The sequence below is a fragment of the Cynocephalus volans genome, chromosome 9 (genome assembly GCF_027409185.1).
Source record: "Cynocephalus volans isolate mCynVol1 chromosome 9, mCynVol1.pri, whole genome shotgun sequence".
Classification (NCBI taxonomy): domain Eukaryota; kingdom Metazoa; phylum Chordata; class Mammalia; order Dermoptera; family Cynocephalidae; genus Cynocephalus; species Cynocephalus volans.
The window spans coordinates 71,173,520-71,189,039 of NC_084468.1; the positions used below are offsets into that span (position 1 = coordinate 71,173,520).

The 15,520-nt window shown below is 35.2% G+C and overlaps 1 protein-coding gene across 22 annotated transcripts in view; it reads right to left on the reverse strand.

Moving 5' to 3' along the window:
* SEC31A (SEC31 homolog A, COPII coat complex component) overlaps positions 1-15,520 on the reverse strand; it is a 77,761-nt gene that overhangs the window by 52,159 nt on the left and 10,082 nt on the right. For 18 of the 22 annotated variants that reach the window (XM_063108580.1, XM_063108587.1, XM_063108586.1 and 15 more), the window contains 6 exons: positions 7,573-7,655; positions 6,702-6,825; positions 5,000-5,198; positions 3,448-3,543; positions 2,260-2,400; positions 706-848 (listed from right to left, as the gene is read on the reverse strand). In XM_063108580.1, the coding sequence (XP_062964650.1) occupies positions 706-848; positions 2,260-2,400; positions 3,448-3,543; positions 5,000-5,198; positions 6,702-6,825; positions 7,573-7,651 (782 nt within the window). In that variant the 5' untranslated portion in view covers positions 7,652-7,655. Of the gene's footprint in view, positions 1-705; positions 849-2,259; positions 2,401-3,447; positions 3,544-4,999; positions 5,199-6,701; positions 6,826-7,572; positions 7,656-14,318; positions 14,462-15,520 lie in introns of those variants that run through there. The other 4 variants (XM_063108570.1, XM_063108591.1, XM_063108577.1 and 1 more) reach the window with 3 other exon arrangements.

The following is a 15,520-nucleotide window of genomic DNA, read 5'->3' on the forward strand; positions in this document are numbered from 1 at the left end:
ATATCCCTAAGTAGGAAAGAAGAAAAAAAGCCCAAAAGTACTTAGAAAATACTATACCATTAAAAAAATTTGTTTCTTGCTTAAAAACATTGAACAAATATGCATAAACTTTCTGGGCACTTGAATATCAATGACAGGAAATTTGCCAAATTACTAATTAAATTTAATGATACTAAAACTAACAATAGAAAATTCTCATCTTTTCAGAGCATCCACAAATTTATTAAAATTGAAAGCAGAATAAACCACATAATTTCTTTTAAAAAGTTTGCTTTTAAATTAAAATAAAAACTTAGAAATAAAAAAAAATTTAAATTGTTGCTTGACATCAAATGTTATAGCAGATTCATCTTCATAAGTACGAGGACCCTAATAAAGATCAAATTTCAAAATAAATTTCAAGGGTTGTCCCAAAGTGTTGTAATATACCAGAACTGTGATCTATTAACTACTATTTGAAGTAAGTAGTAGAAAATCCTTTAACAAAGGATTTTTGTCATTATGGTATGATTTGGCTACCATTTTTTGGTATAGAAAGAAGACTACTGCTCAAAATAACAACAAACCACTTATTTACACTACCTTTTATAAGACAGAGACAAAGTAGATTCTCTTATTTTTAAAAATTACCTGACAGTTCAAAGTAGTAAGTAAATATGTTTTAGAAAACAAGCAAATCAAGTTCCTTGGAACAGCAGATAGTACCTGGCATGGTTTTCCAGGACATGCAGCGGAGAGGTGGCGAATCGAAGATCCCACATCTGGATCACTGGTAACCTGTCATCCTCAGAGGCAAGGACCATCTGAGTAGCAATATCAGGATGCCATGCCAACCCTGAGCAATGCATCTGCAGATAGATAAGGTTCACATTTTACCAATCATATTATCTTATGAAAAGAAAAATGAAATTTGAGAAATAAGCCTTTATTGAGACAGTTAAAAATATCAGCTCAGTCTTAGTTTATTGAAAAAAAAAAAAAAAAACCCAAAAAATCTTAGAACTATTAAATTTTATTGAACAGTCTTAAACTGTAGTCTTTAAAATGTCTGCATGTTTTCAATTCATCCAGCTATTTGATACACGCAAAACTCTTCTGGGCCTAAATAATTCTACACTAAAATATAGTTTTGGTGACAAATTATAACTAGAGACAAAGTTTTATACGAATACAAAATGTAATACTTTTAGAAAAATGAAAATAGATAAAAGATTTCAACAACAAACCCCCCCTCCACATTTCTCTATTTTATCAGAAAAATCAAGGCAAAAATGTCTTAAGCAATGACTACCATTTAAATTTTCATATGGGATAAATTAACATGATTATTGAGAATTACCGAGAAGTTCAGATCCTGTTAAATGTTCTAGAAGATCACAAAAATGCTTACTGTATGCTTTATTCCACTGAAACTTCTGTTTTAAAACTGCTGATTCATTTGAAAAACAATACTCTGAAGGAATATTCTTCTAAATAGTTTTTGTTGTTACTGCTGTTTAAAATTATACATGTATTCTGACTTGTTTTAGAAAAATGTCAAATTCACCAATATAATTAAAAACAAACAAAACAAGGCTTTAAATTGTCTAACTTATTTTGATAACACACACACACAAAAAGAAAATCTGGAAGGTTGAGAATTTAATGTGTTCTATAGCAAGTGGAGGCAAAACATTAGCTCACTTTAGCAGTACCTAATCAGAGGATGAGATAAAGCCAGGAGTTTGAAAATTGCAAGTTTATAGTCATAAAATTCCCAGCAGGAAAAATCAGCACATTCTAGGAAAAAAGCTAAAGATGAATTAAGGCCGAGCCCGTGGCGCACTCGGTAGAGTGCTGCGCTGGGAGAGCGGGGACGCTCCCGCCGCGGGTTCGGATCCTATATGGGACTGGCCGGTGCACTCACTTGCTGAGTGCCGGTCACGAAAAAGACAAAAAAAAATAAATAAATAAAGATGAATTAAAAAGTTGCTGCAATGCTTTGAAATATCTAGCTAAGCAAAACAACCAGTGTATCATGGAGTAAGCCCTTTGATTAACCAATCTCTCTCTTCATCATTAATAATATCTGACACAGTTTACTGGGAATTTTATTATTTTCCCTAAGGGGGAAAAGAAAATCATTCCAACACGATTGATCAATGAAAAGATAGGATTTGACTTTACAGAAATTTGATTTGTTGCCAACTGTGACAAACAATATAGGAATATCTACTACAGAAGCATAACGTGTTCATCACAAGTCAATCGTATACTTACCCTGTTATTGTGATCACTGACTGTGATGATTGGTTCATTTTTTCTAAGATCCCATACAGTGGCCCGGCCACTGGGACTGGCTGATGCTAAAATATGCTGTACTTGTCTGTTCCATGCAATGCAGCTGATATCTTCTAGGGGCTATAAAGAAAAAACTATTAAAAACCATTTCTATATTATGATCATATCTAACCATTAAATCTGGTCCTTCATTTTAAAAAATGGTTTTCTGGGGTTGGCCAGTTAGCTCAGTGGGTTAGAGTGCAGCCTTATAACCCCAAGGTCACGGGTTTGGATCCCCGTACTAGCCAGCTGTGAAAAATTAAAATTAAAATTAAAAAAATTAAAAAATAGATTTCTTAAAAACCTGATCCATTCATTCTACAAATTTGCTTTATATTCCTAAATTCTCAACATGTACAACAACACAGTTTAAAGTGCAGGTATATACCATTTTTAGTACTTTAACATGTTTAATAATGTCTCTTTCAACAAGCATTTACTGAGCAACTGCTATAAACCAATTTACTTTGCAAATGCTGCAATGCAGATCACAAACCACAAAGTAGATGTTGGTGAATAGTACAGACGATTAGGCAGAACAAAAGTTATGGCATGGACCATTAGAAAAATAACTTTAAAAATGACAGACCATATGCTATTAGCATACTACCTCTCAGATTGCAAAATGTTAGGACCAGTTACAATGGCTACTTAATTGGGTAGTCTATATGATATTAAAAACTCAAGGAAGAACAAAGGAGAACTTTCTTACCTAACATATTGGAATATGCAGGAAAAGTGGTTGAATTCTGTTTTGTTTTAAAAAGTAAGGCTAGATGTTAAAATACAGAGTGGCTATCACACAGAGGACAAAAATAATTATACCATATCCATAAAAATGATTAGGGATTTTTGCTCATTTTACTTACTACTGTATGCCTAGTACACTAAACAGTGTCTAGCAATTGGTAGGCGCTTAATAAATACTTACTGTTGAAAGAAAGACTCACTAATACTTTGAAGAAATATATTTATTATCATTTTACTACATTAGAGGAAAATCAATGACATTTAAACAATACTTTTAAACATGTTTTGTGTGAAAAAACTTAAAACTGAAATAAGTAAGTTTAGAAGAACTACTTTTGGTTCTATTGATTACACTGATCAAAATCAATATAATACCTGTGTTTTGGCTCCTGGTGTCATTGGAGTTGCAAAATTGTTTAGATCCCAAATGTAGATTTCAGATTCATTAGCACCAGAGGCTACCAAATTAGTCTGCAATAAGAAATAATTAATAACGAAATAGCACTCATGAATAAGAGAACCCAGAATAACTCAGTTCTCAGCTGGAAAGATGTTAGTTTTAGCATGTACATTTTTTCTATTTAATTAAAAAAGCAAAATACATATGCATGAATTCCTAAATAATTATGCATAATAATCCTTCACCAAATTTAAATAGTTTTTTAGAGAAACATATTACAAAACTCCATTTAACCAAAAAGAAAGTATGTCTACTGACATCAAAACTAATTTTTATGTAAGACATTACAAAAAAGCACAATTACATGGATAAATTTTCAAACACTCAATCATGCAACCATGTGGGGATTATTGTTTATGGCTTTGCATCTCTGGAAAAAGATGTTATTGTGGGAGACAAAAAAAGGTCATTAATTACTGCTTTCAGAAATGGTTCAATCTTAAAACTATGGTATCTTTCTCAGGATACCTCAAAGCCAGCTTCCAGAGCTGAACCAAGAGAGGACTAGTAAAATCTCATCTTAAAACTTCATATATCTCTAGTTCATTTATACTCAATTTTGGTCCAGATGGCAATATTTCTAGGTTATCTCTGTTGCATACCTTTAGGGTCAAAAAGACCCTAAAACTACGATGTGAAATACAGAAAAATAATGAGCTTCATACACTGACTCTACTATTTACACTAAATAAATTCTTCTCTGATCAACTGGCACATAACTATGAAAATAAAGGAATTCTATGGCAGTAGCTACCTGTAATACAACACACTTTTACCAAAAATCAGCAGCCATTTAATATAATTATCGAAGGAATCAGCTATCTAATCTAAAAAGGAGACACCACGAACTGTAGAAATGAAGTTTGGGTTTTTGTATTTCTATACCCTAAATGTCTATTTATAATACAAGAAAAAAATCTATTTAAAATTTTCTTAATATTCATTTTTTTATTTTTATAATCTAGTATCCTAACCTATGCATTTGTATAATATTCAATAATGCTCATAAAGGCAATAGTAGAATTTTAATTGCCTATATGTAAAATTTGAATTTGAGAGATTTCTATTTTATATAGTAATCTCATTGTCATAAATATGAAATTTCTCAATTAATAAAACAGTGAATTAACCCAAACACCAGAGTACCAGCCTCACGCCAACATGAAACAAACTTTTAAAAGGTGAGGCTTCCCACTTGTTGGGCTCCTAATGTTTAAAAAATGTCCAAATGACGTGACACCTCCAGACTTCTGGAATTAAACCTGATCCTCTCCACTGAGTTCATATTATTTACCTTGATCCCAGTTCTGAACTCACCATTCTTCAAACAAATACACTTACTCATCAACCTGCACAGGCAAACATTTTTAGCTGTCAATTCCAAGAATGAGGCATAGTAGATATACTTATTTCAAATGAGCAGCACGTATTTTAAGAATTATGAATAAATGTTAAACACAGTCTTACCTGGAAAATGTTCACATCTAAGGCTCTCACTGGGCCAGTATGCCTGTCGTTCTGGGCAATCACAACCTCCTTATCCCCAGCTATAATTTTAAAAGGATCATAAAGAATAATATTTCCATTTTCACCACCTGCAATCAGAACTCCAGAGACATCTCCTTTGGAATCCATCTTATGAGGCCCCCAAATCAACTTGTGATACCTTTAGGAGAAAAATCAGTAAAATAACTCATTCTTAAAGTCAAATGGTTATAGGAAAGAATTTGAAATTATACACTTAATTTTTTATACTCCATAAACATTGCTTCCCCTCCACTTCTGGTAATTGTGCACAAATGGTAAAATGGCATTTTATTTTTTAGTTATACTTATGTCTGCATATTAGAGTTTGCAATCCTTAAAGAGTAAAAACTCTTGTAGAGGTAATATAGTATAACAAGTATACTTGAGATGTGTGTCAAAAGATATGGGCTTGAAAATAATTTTACCATTTAGAAACTGTGAGACCCCGGGCACATTACTTAATCTTCCCAAGTTGCCTTTGGTTCATCTGTAAAATAGTGCTAATCAATCACCTCCCTAAAAAAAAAAAAAAACTCTATTTGACTACAGAAGTGGTCGCTAACAAGTGGTCTGTTAAATAGTAAACATGTTAAGAAAGTCACTGGAAATTTTCTAAGAAAAATAATGTATTCTTACAGCAGAAAAGTGACATCAAAATTATGTCCATTATAGGGCCAGCCGGTGGCTCACTTGGGAGAGTGCGGTGCTGATAACACCAAGGCCACGGGTTTGGATCCCTATATAGGGATGGCTGGTTAGCTCACTTCGGAGAGCATGGTGCTGACAACACCAAGTCAAGGGTTAAGACCCATTACTGGTCATGTTTAAAAAAAAAAAAAAAGTTATGTCCATTATGACACGTACCCCCACTGGTAGAGAATGAAAGATCACGGTGTTGCATGGAGATGAAATATGAAGGCGGCATGGAGGTATATGATGGGACAGATGGTGGTGAGTAGAAAAACTGCTAGACAAAACATATCTGGGATTCCAATTACAGTGTGAGGGCTATAAATATGAGAGGTCCCATGAAACTCCATGATTTGAGCTGTATTCTGTTAGCTAAGGTACAATCTTTTTAAAACCTGCTAAGATACTGAGGCAATAAAGCTTATATTATTCAAATGAAAGCATCTTTTCTCCACATTACTATAGGGCCTAAGTACTTGAAAGGGTAAACCAAATACCTAGTGTATCATGAATCATGTCAACAAAATTCCCTGTGAAATAAATTTCTAAATATAGATAAGAACAAAGAAAAAAATAACCTACCATTCTGAGATAATCACTATTAACATCCTAATATAACTATTTTTTCTAGTCATACCAACCTTTTTTTAATAAACAGTTGAAATAAAGGAGATAGAAAAAAGTAACCCTACTATATACAATAAGAAAAAAAAATACTAGAAACTAGAGCCTCACCTTCCTACTTTACATATAAATCAGCAATACAAAAGTCAATACAACATATAAACACTTTTACTTCATAAAAAGGCACTCATATACTTTTTCACAAAATACGTCATGTCACTGATGATATTCCTTGCAGTTTCTAAAAATGGCATAATTATAAACAACCTAAGCAACAACCACAACATATAACTAACTAATCACATGTATTTAAGGTTGAACCTCATACCTGTGAGAAGAAGAGAAGGTGGCACAAGATTTCATATCCAAAGATGGATCAGAAAGGTCTAATTCAAAAATCTCAAGGGAAGCATTGGTACTAAATGTTGCATCCAACTGCTGAGCAGATGTTCCTATAGAAAATACATTTATGGTAACTACACATGCAAAAATAAAAGACTCAGAGAAAACCATACAAAATAAAAATGAAAAGCATGTTTTTCAATTATCTTGCTCATGAATGCTGCATGAGTGGCTGAAATCTCAGCACATAAGCCATTGAGCAGATGCTTAAATTACTATAGCAATGAGATTCTGGCACAGGGCTGGGAGATGATATTTTTAAGAGTGGGTAGTGCAGATCATTTTTTTAAGCCTATAGATATTTTAAAGGCTCTCTGTAAAAACAGTCCCATGATTTACTATATCTGCTTGTAGTCATATATGCTATAACTCCAACTCTTTTTGTATAAAAATGCTAGAATCAAAACTTTTCTTAGGCTGGCTGGTTAGCTCACTTGGTTAGGGCATCATGTTAATAACACCAAAGTCAAGGGTTCAAATCCCCATACCAGCCAGCCACCAAAAACAAAAACAAAATGCTCTTCATTCATTTAAATGTATTATTTATTAGCTGTCTTTTACATGTCATCTATTGTGCTTAACAATGGAAGAGTAAAGATAAAATATAATCCCTGTGAAGTGGGGAAGATACTTTATATGTAACACGTTACAATCAATACTGTGATGCACAAGGTGCTGTGAGAACAGGGAGGAAGGTCATCAAACTCAGCTGACAGGTATCTTAAAACACAAGTATGAATAAGCCAGATGTAGAAGGGATTAGGTTATTCATACTATCCTCTCTCTTTTGAACTTACCCGTAGCTAGGTAAATGGGATGATTCTGGGCAGGGCTCCATGCCTGCATGGCTGTACGATCTACTTCCTTTAACTTCATCCTGCTAAAGAGAATATTTTACATAGAAATATACTGAACATGGCATACTACTCTATTGTAAGATGTACCATAATTTAATTACCTAGTCCAATACTGATAAACACCTGAGATGTTTTTTGCTACTTTTACAAACAATGCTGAAATAAACAGCCATATGTACATGTTATTTCATTCATGGGCAGGGATAGCTATAAATTTCCAGAAGTAAAACTTCTAGGTTAAAGGACAAATGCAATTTTAATTTTGATGAATATTACCAAGTTGCCCTCTATGGCAACCATACCTTTAAACACTCCCCAGAGTAATACAAGTATACAATTACCTGCTACCCTACAGCTTTACCAGAGTGTATTGTCACACTTTTAGATTTTTACCAACATAATAGGTGAAAAATGTTAGCTCTGTATAGTTATAATTACCATTTCTCCTACTATAAATGATGTAGAGCATCATAAAAGATGTATAATTGTATAAAAACACTTATGGGTCCTCCATGTTTCCTTTCTGTCAATTTCTGTCTATTCATATTATTTGCTCATTTTTCTACTAGGTTGTCAGACTTTATTTTTTGACTTTACTTATGATACATCCCCTCACAACCATAGCCTCTCCCACCAACATCCTGCACCAGAATGGTACATTTAATTCATGAACCAAAATTGATACATCATTATCACTCAAAGTCCATAGCTTACATTAGGGTTCATTCTTGGTGTTTACATTCTATGGGTTCTGACAAACATATAATGACATATATCCATCGTTATAGTAACACAACAGAGTAGTTTTCCTGTCCTAAAATCCCCTGTGCTCTACCTATTAATTCCTCCCTTCCTGCCTCCCTATATATTAAGACTATAATAGTGAGTTTTTGTGAACAGTCTGTGGGACCTAAAAAGAAAGGTACTCTCTGTTTCCGAGGTCCAGAGTTCAGTATGTGTTAATCAAATCCACTTTATTACTTGGGTCTTCTAGGAGCAATCTTCAAAAAGTTCATGGGAAGATTTGTATTATCTTTTAATTCTATTTTTCAACAAACTTTTGAAGTACCCTCGTATATCCTTATTTTTTGTCCACTTGATCTGTCTCGGACTAGAGCAGTGAATTAAGACTCCTACTACTACTGTGTTTATGTCTATTTCTCCTGGTACCTTCTGAAATATCAGCTTTATGAAAGTTCCTTTTTAAAAAATACATAGTTATTTGATGCATATTCATGTTAAATATTCATTGTCAAATACACACGCTAGCTCTATGAAATATCCTTCATCATCTCAAACAATGCCTTTTAGCTTGAATTACACCTTGTCTCATATTAAGATCAATACCCTAGCTTTCTTTGTATTTGCCCTTACATGTATACTTTTTGCCCTTTTCAACTTTTGAACCACTTTGTTTTCACTAGCTGTCCTAAATACAGCAAAAACCATCAGATTTTGCTTGGTGATCCAATTTGAAAATCTTTTCAACAGATTAGCTAAGACCATTTAAAATGTATTGATCTGGAAAATATGGCCGGTCTTAGTTCTACTGTATTTTGCTATGTTTGGTTTTGTAAATTTTTAAAAAGTCTTTCACTGTTATCTATTTTCTTTTTGTACAATTATCATTTTTCTGATAATTAAAATGATTTGTATTTTTGGTCTAATTAATACGTGTTTCTAGTTCTACCTTTATCACTATAATTCTAAACAATTTTATTTAATACCATTATTCTCCACTTCTTTACGCAGTAACTATCGAGTCTCTACTATGAGCACTAATGAAATTAGCTTGGATAATCTTACTGCCTCTCTTGCACTACACAGTTATAGTCAATAGAATTATTCTCGATATTTACCTTTGTACTACTAAATATGCTTACACTTCCAGTAACTGATTTGTCAGCTTTAAATGATGCCTTTAACTACCATCCATTACAGATGTGGCAATCCACAAACTTATTCTACCTCCAATTTCCATTTCACTTCTTTTTATTAGTTGTATAACCAATTCCTACATTATTAGACATTTAAATTTACAATTTATTCTTTCTTCCTTGTTCTCACTTTTGTTTCAGTCTCAGGTCTGTAACTCAATATACTCAATGCACTCCAACAGTTCTTTCGCCAGTTACCTTACTCATCTCTAGAGGCTGAAGTTCATCCTCTAATAGCTTCCTTATGAGAGCCGTAGACTAAAAATATGCCCTGAGTCTAATATGTTCAAATTGTTTATATTTGAAGAAGATCTTACACATGATAAAATTAAGACACATAAAGTTAGATAATTTGTACATGCTGGCAAAGGGCAGAGCCAAGATTTGAACTCAGAAGTTTAGCTTCAGAGTCCAAACTCTCACTTGCTACTTCCAACAAGTTCAGGTATTCAATTTTTATATCATAGAAGAAATATTAACATTTGGAATCAACAATTAATGGCAAAGCAACTACCACTGCATGATGAAATTAACAGGAAAAGAAATGCACTCAGAAATTGTGCTAAGTTAGGGAAAAGTGGGATTAGGAGCTTATATCACATGGTTAAAAAAAGCATGGTCTCTGGAGGCAATCTTCAGTTTGATTACTAGCTCAGCTACAGTTATTAGATATGATACCCTGGACACATATTTAACCTCTCTGAGCTCCAATTTCTTCATTTGTGAAACGGGGATAAGAATGACTATCTCATGGGATGCTGTAAGGCTTAAATGAGATAATTTTTTTTTATAGAGAGGCAAACAAAGTTAAACATAGATTAGTAAGTGTTTTGATATGTTAGCTATTTTAAGAAAATTATTGTGGTTTCCCAAGATTGTTCTGGGAAAAAAATTCCAATTTCTTAAGAAGTAAAAAAGGACCTATTTTCTTTATATGATTGCCCTCTTCTTCCTCTCAGAAACTGACTGACCTAATCTTTAATAAGTTCAAATTCTTTCTCCTTCATAAAAGCTACCCTGATGATCCAATTCTCACTGATCTAAATAATCTCTTAACTGTTTATATTTGTCAGTATCACACTTTTAAGCACTTTATAATAAAACATCATTCTATTTTAACTCAACATTTTAAAATATTCTATTAGCACATATTGTTTATATACTTTCCAACTGCCTTTTTTTACCTATTATTTTATGTGCCATCTTGTCTCACTAATTAGACAAATAATTTTTTTTTAAATCAGGTATTAAAACTTTTACCCCTTTTTGGACTCAAAATTGCTTAGCATGAGACATACAGAACATTCTGTTTGATTTTTGAATGCTTTTATTTCAGTGAATACAAATAGACTGACAAGCTACAAAGACCAATTTTAGATATAACATTTGATTTTTAAATTCTCAACTATTTTCCTATTTAAAAAATAGGGGAAAGTATTGTTAGAAGAGAAAAGGTTATAAGATACCCTCAGAATAATTTCAAAATAAAAAGTTATATTAAAAAAAAAAACCAACTAGGGGCCGGCCCGTGGCTCACTTAGGAGAGTGTGGTGCTGATAACACCAAGGCCGGATTCAGATCCCTAAATAGGGATGGCCAGTTAGCTCACTTGGGAGAGTGTGGTTCTGACAACACCAAGTCAAAGGTTAAGATCCCCTTACCGGTCATCTTTAAAAAAAAAAAAAGAAAAAGAAAAAAAACCAAATGGAATTACAGTATCTCTGAGAGCAAAGGTACAACAAAGTCTACCTAATTCATGATGATTAGTTAATGTGTAACTACAACTGAAAGAGAAGAGACAAATTTACAAGAATATAGACTAAGTGGGAATTCAAAGCATTTATAAAAGTTTATTTCTTAGTCCTAGTACTCAGTGTTCCACTTATTGACCTGTACTGAATACAAGGCTTCACTGCCATCTGTTTAAAAAAAATCACTATATTATAACAATGGCCTAGAACTACATTATGTAGTCTGCATCTAAATAAACAAGAAAACCATAATCTACCTATTGCAATCATCCTCAAAATTACTAAGAATGCTATGGAAATACAGTTTCATTGGATACTTGTGTATTTTATTCTCTTAAAAATTATCACTCATTTAGGTGTAAATGATATTCTTGAAAACAGGAAGAGGGTTTAGATTAAACCATATATACTTCACAAGTGAGACCTGCTTTAAAACCTTAGTGTAATTTTTAGAACATTACATGTGATTAGATTTCACTCTACACATACTTGTTTCATTCGAGATTATTTTACACAACATAATCACTATGAAAATACAAAAAGAAAATTATGAAAGTAATGGCTTGTTCACATATGTCATCTATAGGACAGTATCTATAGCACAGCAGTTAAAAGCATTGGTCTGGGGCTGGCAGCCTGGGTTTAAATCCCAGCTCCATCATATCCTATCTCTGACTTTGGTCAGGTAACTTTACTTATGTGTGTCTTGGCTCCCTCATCAGTAAAATAAGGATAATATCAGTATCTACACCATTGGATTGCTGTGAGAATTATACAAGGTATTATATTGAGAACAGTGCCTGGTACATGGTAAATAAATGCACGTAAGTGACAGCTATTACAAAAATCACAATTTAAAATGTCTATTGGAATGAATCTTCAAGAACACATCTACTGGCTGCCCTGTTAACTCAGTTGGTTAAAGCACAATCTTACAACCCCAAGTTCATGGGTCTGGATCCCTGTATCCACCAGCTGCCAAAAAAAATATATATATATATATGTCTAATTAAAGAAAATTTATGTTCTAGACTAGAAGTCTTACTTTTCATTCAACTTGCTCTCCACAATAATTTAATAACTGCATTCAATTAAATTCACTCAAAAAAGAAACTTTCTTGGGCCGAGCCCGTGGCGCACTCGGTAGAGTGCGGCGCTGGGAGCGCAGCGACGCTCCTGCCGCGGGTTCGGATCCTATATAGGAATGGCCGGTGCACTCACTGGCTGAGTGCCGGTCACGAAAAAAAAAAAAAAGAAACTTTCTTTCTGCTCATTTTCAAAATGCAAATTTTTTGAAGCAATACTAAAACCCAACAGTTCTATTCTTTGAAAAATAGCAACCCTCCAATGCTATGTATAGAGCTGACCCATACCTCAGAAAGTAAGTAAAAAATTAAAGAGGTAGTAGAATTGGAACCTTTGACTCCCTAACTAGGAATACAATCCCTAGCTGGCACTGCCTTATATGAGCAAAATAACTCATTATAGATGGGAATGTTTGTTCTAGAATTTATTTAGTATTATCAATGTTCTAGTCTCTTCTCACTCAACCAAAACCAAATCAAAGAAGAAAGCAGCTGTGCACTGGTTACTGAATTAGATGGTATCATACTAATCTGCAGTATAATAAAACTTTTGAGCTGAAATTAACCTATCTAAGAATGACAAATTCCTAAGAACAATGTAAAAATCAATTCAGTAATATCACCTTACAAGCGTTTTTAACTTGGGATTTGCAAACCTCATGAGATTACACAAAAAATCCTACGTGCGTGTACATTTTTCAAGGAAGATGACCCAATGCTTTCATTAGATTGTCGAAAGGGAGTGGAATCCCAAAAGGCTGAGAAACATTGCTCATAACAGTTTACAAATTTCTTTCTATTCTTATATGTACTAGTTTCAGAAAAGGACCTGCTTATATAAAATTAAGCAGTATAATTCTAAATCCATCTCCAATTTCACATTTCCCAAATAACCGTGGATATGCATAACATCAACTTACAATTACAAAAACACTTCAAGTTATCCAAAAGTTCTTGGAGTCTACAAACTTTCCCACAGCTGTAATCAAGGGATGATGAGAAACAAGGAGCATCGAAGAACCACTAAAAAAGGAGAGTAGGCTTTAGCCAACTCTTGAATAATTGGAATGTACAGAAAATGTAGGATACTATGACAAAGACGAGCCTCTAGTTTTCGTTTGAATACAGGTACAGTCGGCGACAAAGACAACCAAATTTTAGTTTTCTGTAGTTTGAAAAACTAGTTTATGAGGTAGGATTTGTCACAGACTATCACATCATTGCAACCTCGAAAAAGACCTATGTAAAATTAGTTTCTTGAACTCACAGAAAAGTTTACAATATCCTTAAGTCCAGGAAGTATTTTATTTTACAATCTCCCCGTAATTTAACTTATTAAAACAACTTATCAGCAAAAACATATAACACTTAATGAGACTTCATTCGAAGTATAGGCTTCGACTGGCGACTACTGTCCTCAATCTAATCCTGGTTAAATGACAGTAGCCTTCAGTTCAGACCTACGAACCTTTAAGTCTAGCAACAGTTCAAATACAAATAAAAAAATCCTAACCAACTAAAGTCTACCAAAGTAATCCTGAGATCTGTTTCCATGCCCGTCCTTGGGGACCGCACCTCTTTGTGCACAAGGTCTAAACGTCTCCTAACTTCAAACTCCAGCTGCCAGCCCGGCTACGACTCCCAGGCAGGACACCCTGTCGTAAGCCTCACGGGAGCTCCTGCTCAACAGTGGAAACGTCGGCGGATACGGACTGGCGCGATCACCGAAGGAGTCTCGACGCCAGGCGCTGTCCCGCCGGGTCGAAACCTGGAGCCGGGCGTGCAGTCAGCAGACCGGGCCTCAGGCTAGCGGGGGACACCAGAGACCGAGGACGCGGTCCCAGCTTTAGCCTGGGCTCTACCTCAAGGCCCGAGGGCCGGCTAAGAGGGCAAGAGGCAATGCGTGGACACACCTGGCCGGGACACTCAGCGACCTGTTCCTGCGTAAGCGTGGCACCCGTCGGACTCTCGCAGAATTCGCCGCCGCCCCTCCTCCCAGCTCAGGGCCACCTCCACGATCCTCTCCAACGTGGCAGCCGCGGCCCCTCCCTGCCGCCCTGCCGACACTTCCGGGAGCGCCATTTCGCCCCGCCCATTCCGGCGCATGGGCCGCACGGCACTTCCGGGAGCGACGGAAGGAGGGGACGAAGCGAGCGGTTCCGCGGCTGGGTTACGTTCATCGCCCGCGCGAACGGGAGATAAAGGACCTCTTCTGAGGAAAGGCGTGCCGGGAGCGGATGCTATAGGTAGGGCAACGGGTGAAGGAAAGTCCTAATGGGTGTTGCCGCCTGACCAAAAACCGGTAGCCCACAGCAAAGACACGTGGCACTAGTTCTGCGAAGCATCAGCAGTCCCTGGCGACAGTGCCAGCACCACACAAACCACGTGAAAAGTCGGTCTGCAAGGGCCTCACTGCAGTTTGAGACCGAGTTCTTAAAACTGCTCACTTGGTTTTTACAGTAGAGTTTTGAGTATTTACATTATGAAATCAAACGACCTAGTCGTGCCCAAAGGTTATTGTGGACATACCCTTACTTCAGAGGCATAGATCGGGTGAAGTATGTCAATTTCAGTTGACGCCCTTTGATTCTGTTAGTATCGCATGGTGTTATTTAAGCCCTATTAGCACTCGCCCTTGGCCATTAGTACCTTACTAATTTCCCCAGAGCCTCCAATCTAATTAGATGCGTTAACTTAATGTATTTCTAGTTTAGGGAGTAATTATTTTACAGCAAACTTTAGCCAGAGGAAAATCACTATACTACCAGAAACTGGATGCAACCCAGGTCTTCTAACTTTTAGACCTGTTCGCTTACTTTTACAACTATCATCCAAAACCAACACTTTCCTAATGCCTTTCTTTCCTAGCCGCCTTCGCTGGAAGTAACGTTTCTTGTATACAGAAAGATGTCAAACACTGCTATTTATGAGAAGGCAGAAACATTTTTGTATTCACTGCATTTACTCCAACACCCTTTCACAGTTTTACATGTTTCTCAATTAAAAAACCAAAAGTTTAGTTCTGTAGGATTGAAATACACCAGCTCAAGCAGATTACTAATTTACAGTGGCTAATTTCTAGTACGTTCTAGAAGGCCTTCCATTTTAATTTATG